The 16,546-nt window shown below is 43.5% G+C and overlaps 1 protein-coding gene across 1 annotated transcript in view; it reads left to right on the top strand.

The window, feature by feature from the left end:
• glra1 (glycine receptor, alpha 1) overlaps positions 1–16,546 on the top strand; it is a 106,688-nt gene that overhangs the window by 62,719 nt on the left and 27,423 nt on the right. The window contains exons 6-8 of the mRNA XM_086139308.1: positions 8,936–9,159; positions 12,743–12,825; positions 14,134–14,271. Coding sequence (XP_085995434.1) covers positions 8,936–9,159; positions 12,743–12,825; positions 14,134–14,271 — 445 coding nt within the window. The remainder of the gene's footprint in view (positions 1–8,935; positions 9,160–12,742; positions 12,826–14,133; positions 14,272–16,546) is intronic.

Raw genomic sequence — 16,546 nt, 5'->3', positions numbered from 1 at the left:
ATGACCCCTGTGCACGTGCAGATCCCTTGTGTGTGTGTGTGTGTGTGTGTGTGCGTGCACGGGTCTGATCCGGGCAGCTAATGGAAGGTGTCTCAGCTTCTGGCTGCAGGTTGTTTGGCCGTGACAAATTCGATTGTAGCAACAAACGAAAAAAGAGGAAGCGTTTCACCCTCATTTCCTGTCAGCCTGCCGGCCCCAGAGTGTGTTTTCAGGAGCGTTTCTGCCTCACCGCGCCCGTCCTCGTCCCTGTGCAGCGCCTCACAGTCGTTGTCATCACATTTCAGCGACCGCGCCATTCGCCCGAGATTAAATTCGGCCTGGTTTATAACGCGGACGATTGGTCAGTGTTAATACAGTGTGGCACCGGACTTCAGACACCTACGGCGGGTGACGTTATTAAATCGAGCCCCACCCTTCTGTTCGACCTCCCAAAAAATTCACCCCACCTGGTGCATCGTCCCCGTGAGACCTTTGCTGGAAGAACCTCCGAGTATTCCCGGGGATAACCCTGAGGAGAAGTTAGCATAGAAGGCCTTGTTCTCCTGCAGGCCAACAAAAACAACCGATATACCGTATTTTCCGCACCATAAGGCGCACCTGATTGTAAGGCGCACCTTCAATGAATGGCCTAGTTCAGGGGTCGGCAACCCGCAACACCCAAAGAGCCATTTGGACCCGGTTTCCTCGGAAAGAAAACAGTCGCGATTGCTTTTTGACGTCTAAAGTAAAGGTACCACTGTATATATTGCTTTTTATTACCTTTACACTTTGTATAAACAAGTGTGTAGTGTGTTGCTTCTGAAATTCACAAAGTATTACAGAATAAATAAAATGTTATTTATGTAATGAACTCATTTTGGGCTTTGGGCTTTCAGAGCGTTTAGCGGAGCCTTGACCTGAATTTTAAAAATAAATCGGGAAAAAAAAATCACTGTGTCAGTAAACAATAAAAAATAAATATTTGCAAAATATCTTCATAAATATTTATTTTACCTGGTTTATGGGACTTCTGCTCCTGAACTTCTGCAGCATCTGCAAATAAGCTTTACCGGCTGGCGGGTATACCGGCTTCCGCGAGTGTGTGTTATTTTGAGCGGCGAAAAATAATAATATAATTTTATTTAATATTTCAAGATCACAATAATCTTCCAACTTAGAACTAAAAGTTAAAAAAAGGAATTAACACAAATGAAATGTACTTCAATTAAATATTTATAATTTATTTTCCCAAGCCACTCTGAGCCACAGTGTAAAGATGAAAGCTGCAGGTTGACGACCCCTGGGCTAGTTAAAAAAAAAAATCATATATAAGGCGCATAGAATAGAAGCTAGAGTAGTGGGGTTGTGTTATGCATCCAATAAATGGAGCTGCGCTTAGGGGAATGTCAACAACAACAACAGTCAGATAAGTCAGTCAAACTTTATTAATCGAATACAAACCAACGTTCTGACAACTCCGTTCACCCCCAAAACAAGTTAGTGCATTCACAATACGGTAGCGTACGTACCGGTAGCTCTTGCGCAGCCTTCGTTCAAACAATGTATTTCCAACTCAATTTGTCACAGTTCAAAGCGTTTCATAAAACTTAAGCACCAAAAGGACCGCTTCTAAATTCATTGATGTTCATGTCGCTAGCTAGCGCTGTCGCCTTCATTCGAAAATAGTGAATGTAGAGACGCTTCTACCTGCCGCTCTCTGTTCAAGTTTGTCCTTCAACTGTAGCCATCTCGCTTTGTTTCCTCGGAAACTCCGTTTGGTCTACTGTACTCGGCGCAGGTCATCTTTTCGCTTCCTCCACTTCCGCACCATAGATTCGCTAATGTTGAATTCTCTGGCTGCTGCTCTATTCCCGTGTTCTACTGCGTGACCGATCGCCTTGAGTTTAAACTCTGCGTCGTAAGTGTGTCTCTTGAAAGGTGCCATTTGGTGTGGGACTGGAATTCCCCTTTACCGTTTTTACCGCTGCTACTTCGGCAACGCTTGACACACACACACACACACACACACACACACACACACACAGACACACACACACACACAAAAATGGAAATGAAAATGCGTGCTTTCTACGAGAGAAAATGGAGTCGGTGGCTGCTTCCCGCTAGTTGCGAGACCTCTTGCGCCTCAATATTGATCCATATATAAGGCGCACTGGGTTATAAGGCGCACTGTCAGTTTTTGAAGGCTTTTAGATGCGCCTTATAGTGCGGAAAATATGGTACTTTTCTTTTTCTTGGTGCGAGTTAGTTATAATTTTTTCACCTCAACAACCAAAACTCACACAACTTCAATTTTTTTTCCCTTCATATAAGGGAATGGAAATAATGTCCGCCCTGGTCGGGGGGAGGACTTCCTGCTGCCCGTCACCAAGACGACCGCTGCTCCTCCTGTCCCGTCAGGCTCCTGTGCAGATATGAGTTATTCCAATTCCTCTGTTCATCAAATAGTTTCTGTTCTCTCTGGTCTTGGTTTCGTATTTCGTCGTTCTCCGGTTGAAATCGCTCTGTCTGAAGACGCCGGCCTCGAAGCTGAATAAGCAAGAAAAGAGACGAAAATAAAGATATGGAGTAATTCCATGCTTGACCTGAAGGGGGCGCCATTCCTCCCAGACTTCACTGTGTCATTCATATGGCCCCAAATCAGAAAAAGCAAAACTCCCGGCTCAGACACCCGCAATCAGCTACGCTCGCCGTCTGGACGTTTTCCGTAAGCAGCACGTCTGAGAAGCCGCCGCCGCCGCCGTCCTGGGAGAAGCTCCGATGTCTCCCGGGTGAAATAACCAGATTTATCTTTTTTTAATCGGACCTGGAAATTCATTTACAAGATGGAGAGACAAAAACAGAGTGTGAGCGGAGAGCCGAGTGGACCGCAGCATTCCACCGTCACACATCTCGCACGCACACGCACACACACACACACACACACGAACAAACACACACACACACACACACACACACACACACACACTCACACAGCACAGTGATAGATGGAGTCGGTAGAATGGTGCAGTGCTTGTCCAAGTCCCGGCGGTGCACGGCTTTATTCCTGTTTCAGCGCTCTCTCTCCTTCCTCACTCTAGTTAACACACACACACACACACACACACACACACACACACACACGTGCGCGCGCACCGCAACAGGGCAATATATCAAAATATATCTAACGTTGTAGAACTGCACTGTGGATTTTTTTTTTACCTCAGAAAGAGGTTAAAGGAAGTGATAATGTCAAATTTCCCTCTCTGGTAAAAAAAAAAATGGATTCATGTGTAATCACTCGCCAGAAAAAATAACCTCTAAATAATAAAACATAATGAAGCAGATGTGACAACGATTTTAAATTATTATTTTATATAATTTATCCTACATGCTATCAGTTACTCAGTTGTAAATTGTGATATACCTATTTTTTTTTATATTGAGTGTTAAATACGAGAAGAAATAATGTAATACATAGGCAAATTACATTATATAATATTATATTATATTATATTATAAATTATATATTTTTTTTCTCTTTTTTTTTACAAATTTCTATGACATTTATTTAATGCATGAACAGACTCTGGGGTCACTTCTTGTCCACACCTGATTGGACAAAACCACGGTGGCTCGTCTGCGAGAGACGTCAGGCATTTATATCTCGTCCCGTTGTGAAATTATTCCCGCTTAAACTCCGTCCCTTGCGGGATCCATCCGAACCGCACGCAGAAGTTTGCCGTATAGATTTCATCTGACGTCCCGCAACCGTGCCGGCGGCGGCGGCGGCTCTTCCTCGCCGCAGATGCGCCGCCATAATGCCTGCTAGCCTCCCGCAACCCCCTCCTCCACCTGAGCGCCGTCCCGGGAGCCGGGCGATGTGTTCTGACAAGCGTGGAATTAGAATACGGCTGCAGCTCGGTCCGCGCCCTCTGCCGCCGCACTTGTTGTTGTTTGTTCGCCGCCGTCGTCGAAGCAGGGGGACGGGCGCGGGTTTTTTCATGCGCGGTTTAGCGCCTGAGCTTTACGCCGGCTGAAACGAGCACGGTTATTGTGTAAGTACAGCATCGCCTCCCCGCTAATGGTTCCACAGCGGCGCGGCGGCGCCGGATGGTAATTTCAGGGTAGCGCTTAACAGTCCAGCACCTTTATGCGCGGGATATTAAACCGCCGGCGTGAACCCACAGACGTCAAAGTATTTCTTTTTACGACATGTGCCGCCGCCCCCACAGCAGTTCCCCCTCCGTCTTCGGCGGCGAGCGACGGGCGGAAACAAAGCGACACCTCTGATATCAGTAGCAGGCTTTCGACTCGCGTCTCCCTTCACTTCGTTTGATTCCTGGAGATTCCTATCCGCCGTTCCGGCCGATGTGCATCCGAGCGTGACCGTGACGAGCCTCCGACCCGTGAAGCCGCCCGCAGCTTCATCTGCAGTCGGACCGCTTCCTCCGAGCCTCCGTCGCTCCGCTGACGATTGGCATTCGGATCAACAGAGCGCTCATTTATTCCGGCGTCCAAGCAAAAACACAAGTCGCTTTCAGGATAAATCGTAGGTTCATCGACCGTCGCTCCCTGTTCGGAGGACCGGCGGACGGTCAGGAATGTACAGAAGAAGAAGAGCTCAAGTCAAAGTCAACTTTATTGTCGCCGTATGCTTCGCAACCCCTCGCTTAGCGCGGGGGGTTACCTTCCACAACAACCGCGATAAAGCTAAATCCACAAAGTAGCGACCAATAACAGCGACGCTTCTCCCTCGCGTTAACGCGTTGAGAAGTTCCCTTTTTTTCTACCTCGGTTAGCATCTTTCTCGGCTGCTTCGGTTCAGTGGCAGATACCTCAGAAGGTGCAGAACCTCTGGGTGTTGATATAAATTAAAAACTTTCATGGTTAATTCACGCTGAGTAGCGACCGCACGTCGATGTGAAACGGACGAGGCCAGATGCCAAATGCACGCTATGCACAGGAGAGGCAGAGAATGATGCCGAGCCAATCAGAGCCCAGGATACAGAACGCCATGCTCTGGTTGGTCCCTGGAAAATGCTTGAAATAATTGAAATAATAAATATATTGTAGCGACCATGCAGTAATGTTGAGAGTAATGTTCAGTGTTCTGTGATTTCCTAAGATAACAGGAAGGTTTGTTAATCCTTGAACAAGTCTAGTCAAAAAAAGTCTAGTAAAAAAAAAAAAAATATCGAACTTAAAGTTAGATTTAAAAAAGTTACAAATCCACGATACACTGAGATGGGTGATGGCGGTGAAAACAGTGTTTCTCCAAGCCCGACAGCGCCGTAGTACAAAACAGCAACTGAAACCCTGAGTTAACAGGGTTCCGGCGTGTCCCGGAAGAATCCGATATTTCAGTTCGTGAAAAATAAAAAAATTACCAAAAAAAAAAAAAAAAAAAAGTCAAAAGAAGTCATCTCTCAAATATTAAGAAAAATTTCAAAAAATGTGAACCAGTCAGTGGTTCCTGGAAGTTAAACTTGACAATTTATATTTTATATTTTATTGTATTTCTTATTCTCCCTCCTTACTACTATTAACTATTATTGTTATCTTTTTGCTTGAAACTCTGGCACAACAATTTCTTTCGGGATCAATAAAGTTGCTCTTATCTTATCTTATCTTATCTTATCTTAAATAAATCCATCTTAGTTTCCCATCTAATAGATGGATTATCTCAAGCCTGAATGGTTTTAACTTGCAGGATGAACCACCTAAAATTGCTTTGTTTACGAAAATAATCTCAGGCTGGGGCTTTAGGGAACACAAAGTTCCAGTTTCTTATCAGGGTTCTCCGAGGTTCTCCTTCCTAGGATTTCTGGTTTCCAAAAACAGTTTTCACTGAAAACTCGAAATTTTCCTGAGTGTGATCGGCAGCCGTCAACCCCACGGTGCAAGATCATTTTGAATTGACATCGATGTATTTGCTTTATGGATTTTTCTTTTCTTTTCAGCTGATTTTTATTTGCAAAAATAAACAAAATAAAACTTGCCCCGCAAGTACACCCGACAGCTTTGCTCAGAGAGAAAAAAAAACAGCAAAAACATCATGAGTCCGTCGGCCTGAAACCAAGACGAAAATGAGGAAGACGTTAAACGGTCTTGAGATACAGCGATCCCTCGCTATAACGCGGTTTACTTTTCACGGTTTCGCTACTTCCCGGATTTGCGTCGTGCATTGTGTTCTGCATTCTGATTGGCTAAAAAGTCACTCCGCTTCTTCTCTACCTGTGCGTCAATAACGTCGCAGTTTAATATGTACACGTACGTAAAACAGCTTGCCAAATTTACATTACGTACGTGCAAAAAATTCTCTCGCAATTTCGAGTTTCTCTAAAACCCATAATGTTGACAAAACGCTCTGGACCGACAAAAGCACCTGCGGCAGCGGAAGATGCTATCTATCGCAGATAAAGTTAAACTTCTGGACATGCTAAGGGACGGTAAAAGCTATGCGGTTGTAGATCGGCATTACGGAATTAATTAATCTTCCGTTCGTTCCATAAAGAAGGAAGAAAAAAACATAAGGACGACAGCAGCAATGTATAATAGAGTATTTAATTGTATAATAATTGTAAAAAAAAAAATTAAGGTTTCTACTTCACGAATTTTGCCTATCTTACGTTCTTTTTGGAACGTAACCCCCTTGAAAAACTAAGGGTATACTGTAAATGAGTACCGGTCCGAAACCGCTCGGAATATGGTGACAAATTTTGATTTTTCCGGAGTATTTAGCTAATCGCTAAACCCGGAGAAACATCCGGAGGCAGATTCTTTACTTGTTGCGGCACGAATGTGACACGGAGATAAATAACATGCACGAGAGGCGGGCGAGAAACCGTGACTCATCGCAGGGAGGACTTCGGCGCCGACATCGGACGTTCTCCGTAGCGACGCCGGTGTCGCCTTCGCTCCCGACAGCCAGCGGCGCCTCCGTCACTCTTCTCCTTGTCGTTATTCATCCGGATGAGGTGGGGCGGGGGGGGTTTCACGGAAACATAAAGGTCAAGCTCATCCGTACCGCGGCGAGGCGTTCGCCGTAATAAACGGTGATAAACGGCAAAGGCGCCCGGGGATCACGTCGCCACATCACCGTCGTTCTCCGGCGACGCTAAATGCCAACAGCCGCGGCCGCTAGCTGCAACCGACCCTTTCGACGCCTTCAACCCGCCCCTCTGCCGCACAACACCCGACCCAACCCCGCCGGCCGGAGCGGAGCGGCGATAGCTGACCATTAAAGCGATGGAGTGGTCGAGCTAAATGCCGCTCCCTCCCACCTTCAGCCCCTCGCCGCCACCGCTCCATCCCCGATTGCAGCGAGGGGCTGCAGCTGCGAGGGAGCGGCCGTTAATATCCCTTCCGGCTCAGATCGATTGAGCGCCGCATACAGATGTCGGGGACGGAGCGAACCAGATGAAATCTTGTTCGGCGCGCCTTCGTCTCTGTCCGGGCGATGGCTCCTTTGGAGAAAATGAAAAGAGAAAGAGAGAGAGAGGGAGAGAGAGACGCCGCCGCGGTCCAGTTTGCACGATAACCTTTCGCGACGTACCGCCGGTTCACCGTGGAAAACAACTTCTATTTACTAGTTTACAGCGGCGAAGGTTCCAGCATTCAAGGTGATAGAAGGTCACGACACGCAGTGAAGTACAAACACTTAAACTTACGTCCCTTCCGTTTGTATCGCCTCGATGAAATCCTCCAAAACTGCTTATTATAGCGCCCCCTGCTGGACAGACTTGACCTGCAGGACATCGGAATTTCGTAAGTCGGAAGGAACTTCTTTGAAGCAAGGCTTCGGGAGCCGTAATGGAGGAGGAAAAGTTTCGGAAAAAAACAACATAAACAAAAAAAAAGAGAATGTACGTTGTATGATCAGCGACAAAGACGTCGCCTTCGTATACGCCGCACCCGCTCAAAATTAATTTTAACATCCCAGAGGAATGAAAGAATGAGACTTTCTTATTAAAAAGTTGTAGGAGACGACAACGTAACCTCGGTTCGCCGTATGTCGAGGACGTTGTAAATGCAGGACTGGCTGTATCTTCACTTGATGATGTCATGGTGTTGAATTTTTTGGACCCAAAAAACTACAAAAATGGATCCACTCTTGTAGTTCCAACGGATTTCGAGGAAGCTCGGTGCCTTTCAAGGTGACCTGACCTGAAAAACGTCCCGTGTCCAACGTGCCGTCGGAAATTATGTCGCTTGAAAGCAGCGATGACCCTCCGCCGGCCTCCTCGTCCTCCCGCTTATTTTTTTTTTTTCTTTTTTTTTGGCACCCTGCAGGTGCACTTACTGTGCTTTTTGCTGTTTTCCTCGTTCCTTCCACAAACACAAAGAACTTTTTCTGCCTCCGGAAAAAAAGGAGGCTGCTGCTCTCCAGAGAACGTGGTTCTCTGTGCGATAATGCGGGCTTGAAAAGACGCTTTTATTGAATGAAAAAGAGCTGCGCCTTTTTTTTTTTTTCCGGCCACTGCGTCTCTGTGAAGCTCTACGTTTTTCGTCACCGCTCTCTTTCCAAATTTGAAAGATGGTGTCAGGACTTCCCACGGCGAATCCGAACGCCGTCCGTCGGGGATTCAGGTGTTTCAGACGCGCAGAGATCCAAACACTGGCAGTCACGACTAACTAGAGATCTGCCAATTTAATTACATTACTCTCAACGTCGATCCTGTTCATTATTAATTATCGATCCGATGTTGCACTTCCATCAATTTGTGGATTGAAAATAGATCCGGATCATTCGCAATTGCGTCACGATAAAGGAGTTTTTAATTTAGAATGCAAATATTTCATGAAATTTTAAGGTGACCTATAAGGTCTGACGTTTTTATGTGTCTGAAAATCGTCCGGTTTTGTTGTTATTTGTCAATCTTCTATTGCTGATAGATGATCGTGAAAGGTGATTTTTTTTTTTTTTTTTTTTTTCTTCTCCGTCTCGCCGCAGGACTACAGAGTGAACATCTTCCTCAGGCAGCAGTGGAACGACCCGCGGCTGGCCTACAGAGAATACCCCGACGACTCACTCGACCTGGACCCATCCATGTTGGACTCCATCTGGAAGCCCGACTTGTTCTTCGCCAATGAGAAGGGGGCCAACTTCCACGAGGTCACCACCGACAACAAGCTGCTGCGCATTTCCAAAAACGGCAACGTGCTTTACAGCATACGGTGAGTAAGGACCGCCCCCGTCTTATAGCGGATCGTATTATTTGGCGAAACCTTGACTTACTGTACAAGTGAATTAGCTTACGAGTTTTCTAAGATACCATCCGTCGCTTGGTTGCTTGTGATACGAGCTAAGATCTGAGGCACCGACCGCTGTCCATGAACGGGTGTTAAAAAAAAAAAAACATTCGGACGTGCCACGCGTGACGTTAGCTTAGCAGAAATCATCGGAAAACAACAGCGAGATGGAGAAGTTGTCGGAGAGCATCGTCTGGGAGAAGTCGGGATTTGGTTCGGCAGACGACGGGAACGGGACGGCGTCGTTCACTCCGCCGCCAAATGAAGTTTAGCCAAAAAGCGTAGCATTTAGCCACATTAGCATTTAGCAATACATTGTAGCATTAAGTGTGTTGCCAGTAACTAAAATTGATAATAGTCCTTAATCACACATATACACAATAGTCAAATTAATTTATCAAGTGAATCAAATAAACCAGTATATTTCTTTACATTCTCTTTTATCATTATTTATTGTATTGTAGCTTTTTAGTCAGGGAAAACACCTGGTTAAGCATCCATTTAATAAGCAATAGCTGTTGTTAGCTACAGTCATGCCACACAAGCCTGCAATACAACTCTGTTCCCTCTCAATTCCAGGTAAAAAAAAACTAGAATTCCTCGCACCCACAAAATTCCCAGCAATCCCAAAATCACCCCAAAAAACAAGCATCGGCATAAACCCCAACATCCGTGACTCGCTATAATTTTATTAACTTTTTATACGGTATTTGTAATGTAGGAACTTCATTTTCCTTTTTTAAAAAACACATAACAAAAGCCGAGGTTGAAACGGATGAATTGAGTTTCACTTCATTTCAATGGGGAAATTTGATTTGATATATGAGTAAATTGAGTTCGGTCATGTAACAAATTAAACTGTTAAATTAAACAACCGTACTTCTTTTTTTTTTTTTTTTTTTCTTACGTATAAAATACTTCCATAAAATTTCACGCCCTTGGAATAACACGACCGGCTTCAATGGCAGCACAAATAGCGCCGGCGCCATTTTGTTTATTATCTTTATTATGACGTAGCTTAGCTCTTGACGCTAATGCTAATCGCTATTGACTAGAGAACAGATTCCGCCATCGTCGAGTGTCGTGTTGTGAATTCTTCTAGCCGACCTTGTCTGAACCGTTCCACCGCCGAAACCGACATCTCTTCAGATCGTAGGAGGTGTACGAGAACATCTCTAATCATTACTCGTGAAATTATCTCTGATCTCCCCTCCCTTATTTCAAATTCACCTCCGGTGCGAAGCGACCTGGAAGAGCCCGTCTACAAAGGCTCCGCGGAACGAATCGTTTTTCAGAGATAAAGCGAGAGGACGGAGACGAAATGGAGCCGAGATGAAGGAGAACAGGTAGTCGTATCGGAAGAAGTCGGCAGTAAAACCTATGATTTAGGGGGCGCCGCGTTCCCGAGACCTTCGTCCTCGTCTTCGAAACGCTCTTATTGTGTCAAACTCGGAGGGTTTTATCCCGCCGTTGCATTTCATCCGCCTCCCTTTTTTTTTTTTTTTTTTCCTCTTTATCTCCAAGGCGCCCCATCCAAGGCTCTCAGAGTTATAGCCGCCTTCAGCCCACAAACCTGTTAGCCCCCCCACCACCCCTCCTCCTCTCCTTCGCTTTTATTGCCGGCGCTCAGGGCCGGACGGGATGAGGCCCTTCTTCCTCACGGCCGGCCCCATCCCACGCCGCCGCTCCTCTTCACGCTCCAGCAGGACGAGGGGCCGGGATTCGCCTCGGCAACTCTTTGTTTTGTTTTGTTTTGTTTCGTTTTGACCGATTCCCTCGGCGGATCAGTTTGATCTCGCGGGCGGGCGGGATATTAAACCCTCCGTATATGTGTGTGTGTGTGTCTTCAGCTTTCTCATAAATGATGCTCTTTTTTTTTTTTTTTTTAATGTTTATTGCCTGACAGCGGAGTCAAACTCGTGACCAGCTGGAACTTTTGGAGATTTGGAAAAAAAGGAGATTCATAAGTTGGAGCGATTTGTCGTCCCATCATCCGAAACGCACGCTGACAATTATTCTTTTTTCTTTTTAAATTCTAATACGAAAAAAAAAAAAAGCGTCACTGCAGAGATGAAGCCCCAGAACGTCAAGAGATTATTCTCTTCACAGTTTAACCCCCGATTAATTCGGGATTCGGGAATTTTGATCAGCGTTTTTTTTAGAAATAAATGTCCATTTGTTTTGTCGTGTTTCGTTTGTTTTTAATCATCAATGCAGTCATTTAAGAAATGACAAAAATTGTCATTATCATCTTTTTCTGAACAATGTTTGTAGATGGAATTTTAAAAGAAGTAAAAAAAAAAACACATTAGGCTTAGCCTCCAACATTTTATGAATAAATATTATATATTTTATATACTATATATTTTTTTTTTTTACGTGTTTTTTTTTTTATTCAGCATCAATGGGTCATTCCAGAAAAATCAAAATTGTAATCATGATCTTTTTCTGGACTACGTTTGAAGACGGAACAAAAAAATTAGTCAAAATTTGCTCACAACCACATTAGGTTGAGCCTGAATAAATCTTTTTTTCAGACATCTACACAAATGGTTTCATTTCAGAATTGTCAAAAATTGTAAAGATCATCCTTTTTTTTTTGGGTGACTTTTGAAGAAAAGAAATCTCTTTAAAATCTGCACAAAATCACTTAAGCTTTCGCCTCCAGAGGCAACTTATCACAAATACATATAATATTTAATTTAATTATTTATTGAAAAATTGGAAGAAAACATGCGTGTGTTAAACAGGTGGCGCTTTCGGACGAGACCAGCTCCACGTTTGCATTTCCGTTCAAGATCTTCGACGTCTTGAATCAGCGGTTTTCAGCAAACCCTGCCCTCTCCCGCAGATTCGCGGGGGCTTCGCCGGTCCTCGCCGCTCGCCGCTCGCTCGCTCGCTCGCCTCCTCCTGCCTCTTCAACCCTGCACTCAGTGGGATTAAACATTTGGATAAATTCCATTAATGGTTTTATCTGCGTTCCACTCCGGCCTGTTTAATCAAATAACCCGGCCGGCACTTGTTGCAGATTCAGTTCCTTTTTTTTTTTTTTTCTTTTCTTTTTATCTCCTTTTTTTTTTTTCTTTTTTATTCTTTCTCCATTTTCATTTTTAATTAGTCTGACTCCCGCACCCTCGGACAGCCACTCATTCAACTCCTGTACCTTTCCCATTCAACACGTCGCGGCGGCACTGGCCGTCGGCGCCGACACTAATCAACGCCTCTTTACGCGTCTGCGGTCTTTATCCCACGATGTCGCCGGGGGCAACAGCAGCATCCGCCAAGTCGTGGGAGTCAGAATACTCCATCTTTTTTTTTTTTTTTTCTATCCATTTCAGACACGCCGTGATGTGTCTGCGCTCGGCGCGGCACCCGGTCGGGCACCACTGATAAACCTGCCGCTAATCCTCTTAGCAGTAAGTGATGCTCTGTGTGTGTGTGTGTGTGTGTGTGTGTGTGTGTGTGTGTGTGTGTGTGTGTGTGTGTGTGTGTGTGTGTGTTTCGGCAGAATCACGCTGGTGCTGGCCTGTCCTATGGATCTGAAGAACTTCCCCATGGACGTCCAGACCTGCATAATGCAGCTGGAGAGCTGTGAGTGCGCACACGCACACACACACAAACACACACACACACACACAGACACCTAGAGTCAGCAGCGCTCGGCGAGCATCAGTCGATCAGTCACCGAGCAGCTGGCAGGGTGAGAGATAGCATATAGATTTCTCTGTGGCCTTTTCATTCTTTGAAAAGACGTGAGAGGAATCGGAAGGAGGCGGCGGCCCGAAGCTCCTCTCAGAAGAAGCGTGAGGCTCGACGGCGTCACGCCCGCCTCACCTCCGGGTCCGTGGAACCCACGGGGGGGGAGTGACGGACCCTTAAAGACGGGTGTGTTCGACGGTGACCACGGGGATCAGGGGTTATTTCCTCTGTGAAAAGAAAGCACTTTCAGCCACAAGCCAGTGTTTTCAGCTGCATTTTTTATTTTGCCATTGTTTTTTCTCCGATTTATTGTTTTCTGTTTTATTTATTTATTTTTTTTATGTTGTCCAGTGATTTTTTTTTCCTTATTTTTTGCAGATTTCCAGATTGCATTTTTTGTTCTGGTCTTTTTCTCAATTTTTTTTTATGTTTCTTGTGAAGATAATCGTAGCGTTCCCTTTTGTTTTCCCCCAACAATTAAAGCATACTTTTGTACAAATTTGCAAAAGTAATTGCAAAACTTTCAAAGGAAAATAAAGACATTTTTTTGCCTGACCTTTTGTAACCAAAAAGGCTTTTTTGAAAAGAGGCATTTCCCTCTTTTAATCATTGATTGTTTTCTTTCAGTCTTTTTTTATGATATATCATGTGATTTGCATGTATATGCTGTTTTGGTCACTTTTTTCATTTATATTAATTTTTTTGGGTCATTTCTAGTGAAAATATATGTAGCATTTCCTTTTGTTTTCTCCAAACAATACAAGCGCCCTTTTTTTTTTTTTTTACTAAATAGCAAAATAAGAACAAAATTTTATCAGAAAAAAAAAAAAAAAATCACATTATTTTTCCTGATCTTTTGTAACCACTCTGGAAAAAATTGCCTTTTTTAAAAAGAAACAATTTTTAATAATTTATGTTTGCTTTCAGTTTTTTGTTTTTTTTTCCGTAAGATGATTTCCAGGCACATTTCTTGTTATGCTCACTTTTTCCCCTTTTTTTTTTTTTTTTTTTTTTTTTTTTTTTCCAGGTTAAATTCTCGTGAAAATAAAAATTCCTTTTGTTTCCCACAAACAATTAAAGCAAATCAGTCAAAAAAATAATAGCTAAATCTTAGGTGGGAATTTTTCTTTTTTTTTTTTTTTTCTCTGACTGAAAAAAAAAATAAAAAAGTCTTCCTCCCTCTCTCTGCCCCTCCCTTAGTCGGCTACACCATGAACGACCTCATCTTTGAGTGGGACGAGAAGGGGGCGGTGCAGGTGGCCGACGGCCTGACGCTACCTCAGTTCATACTGAAAGAGGAGAAGGACCTGCGTTACTGCACCAAGCACTACAACACGGGTGAGTCGGTCGGTGGATCCGTTGTAGACGCTGCCAAAGACAGAATGAATGGTTTTGTGGCCCCTGTGATTGACGGCCGGCCCATCCAATTGAAACCCTGCATCCCCTTGAGCAGGGTAAAGCGCATGAATCGTAGAGCAGGGGTTTCCAATTTCGGCGACGATGATCTATCGGTTGATCGCTAAGGTAGTGCCGGTAGATGGCGCAGGATAAGTGATGAATGGAAGTCTGATTTTTTTGTGAACTTCTCCACGTCCATATAGCTTCTGGAAAACTCTCGCAAGCTACCGAGTCACTTAGTTGGGGTCAAGTTTACTCGTCTTCCCCAATGCCAATTTGGAAGTGCGTTAGCCTCATCGGGCAGTTGACCATTGCTTTTCCGAAGAAGGGAACCTGTATTTCTGACACGACGCCAACATGTATAAAGTCAGCATCCTATTTCGTTTCGTTTAATGATATTTTATCCGCCTGATGTTTTCAGAAGGCCTGTAGTGTCAGTGGCGCCAAGTTGTCTCTTTCTTTGTGACCGTGCTACAGAGAAAGAAACGCTAAAGAGTATTTGATATATTTATAAAGAAATATATCTAATGCATTTTCATAGTGTGTAGATCGTTACCGCTCCCCTTTTCATAGAGGAACAGAATCCACGGATAAATGTTCCTGGTTGCATTCAAATCGTAAATTAGCTAAAGCCTAAAGCGAAAGTTAGCCTTAAAATTTCAAAGAACTTTAAAGAATTTCATAGGAGAAATTTCAAAGAAATTTGGAAGGAACCTTTGCTTGAGTAGCTTGATGGTCTGAAGCCTTACATCTAAGTTTTTATTCAATTTTCTCAAATTAAAATTGAATCTTCAATGGCCTCGTCTTGTTCAGGTCACTTTTTGCGATTTTTTTTTTTTTTTTTTTTTTTTAATTTGTTAATTTTTTCGAAGTCATTTTCTTGTGAATAGAAACATGGCATTTTCTTCTCTTCCCCAAATCAATCAAACCAACATTTTTGCAGATCAGCAAAAATAATTGCTACATTTTGGGGAGGGGGGGGGGGGGGGGGGATTTTCTTTCAAAAAAAAAAAAAAAATCATGCTATTTCATAACCACTATGGGAAAAAAAGGATTTTTTAAAAGCATATCTCTCCCCATCACTAATTTATTGTTTTCTCTTTTTTTTCATAATTAATCAGGTGATTTCTTGCATATATTCTGCAGGTATCCAGTTAAATTTATACATTTTTAATTTGTTAAGAATTATTGATGCCACCTGGTTGGAACCCTTCACTTTTTTGTCCCAAAAAACAACCAAGGGTCTAATGCTTCTCGTGTTTTTATCCTTAGATTAAAATTGAAGTCCAATCTTCCCCGAATTGAAACCCGTGCTGCATAGGAAGCGCCGGCTTTCAGGGCCGACGTGTTGTTTGTTTTGCACGTTGTGCTCTACCTTCCAGACAAATATAAATGCCCGCTGAATATTTAAATGTTTGGCCAAAACAAAAAGAAGAGTTTGCGTCGAAGACAAAATCTAGAGGGGAAGAAAGCAGAGGGGCCGAAGGCAAAGGGATGAAACAGTGGATCTGACTATTTAATGATGCTAGAATGTTATTCCAGGTGATATAACTGAGGAGCAGAGGCTGAAAAACGAGCCTGCGGGAAGGCAAACGTATTTATTTATTTCTTAATGTGTCAAAAACCTCAATAAAAGAGCCCGGCATGGAAAAGAAGCACCTAAAAATTGATATTTTCTTTTTTTTTCTTCCCCTCCAGTGTCATGAAACCGGCTCATTGAGAAGGAAACTAAAATATAGCAAGCAGTAAAATTGGTTCCAGAAAATGGATATTGATTCCAATCGCTTTTTTTTTTTTTTTTTTTTTTTTTTAAACCCTCATAACTATGTTTTTTTTCCACCCTGTTCGGTTATATAATGCACGGAAAAGTTTACCACAGATGCGTAATGTGCCAGGCTGCATGCTGGGTAATTAGAAAGCTTTGTTGCTATGGTTACTTGAAGCATTTTCAACAATTGTCTATCAACGTGCATATTTTCTCATACATATATATATATATATATAAATTGTTCATAGATTTTTGGTGTTCCTATACATCTATGGTTCTTCTTCATGTCTGTTGCCACGGTTACCTGAAGCATCCCATAAGTCTTGGTTGGAGGTGCATGATTTGTTGTCTAGTTAGATGAGGGAAAATGAGGGAGGAGTCATCCCATTCCACTTTCCATTCATTCCATTTGTTTTCTTTTTTTTGGTGATAGCTGTCGTCATGGTT

Source organism: Fistularia commersonii, chromosome 31 (assembly GCF_037954325.1).
Source record: "Fistularia commersonii isolate RoL2024-O1a breed Wild chromosome 31, RoL_Fcom_v1.0, whole genome shotgun sequence".
NCBI lineage: Eukaryota > Metazoa > Chordata > Actinopteri > Syngnathiformes > Fistulariidae > Fistularia > Fistularia commersonii.
This window is presented reverse-complemented; position numbering and strand designations above follow the sequence as displayed.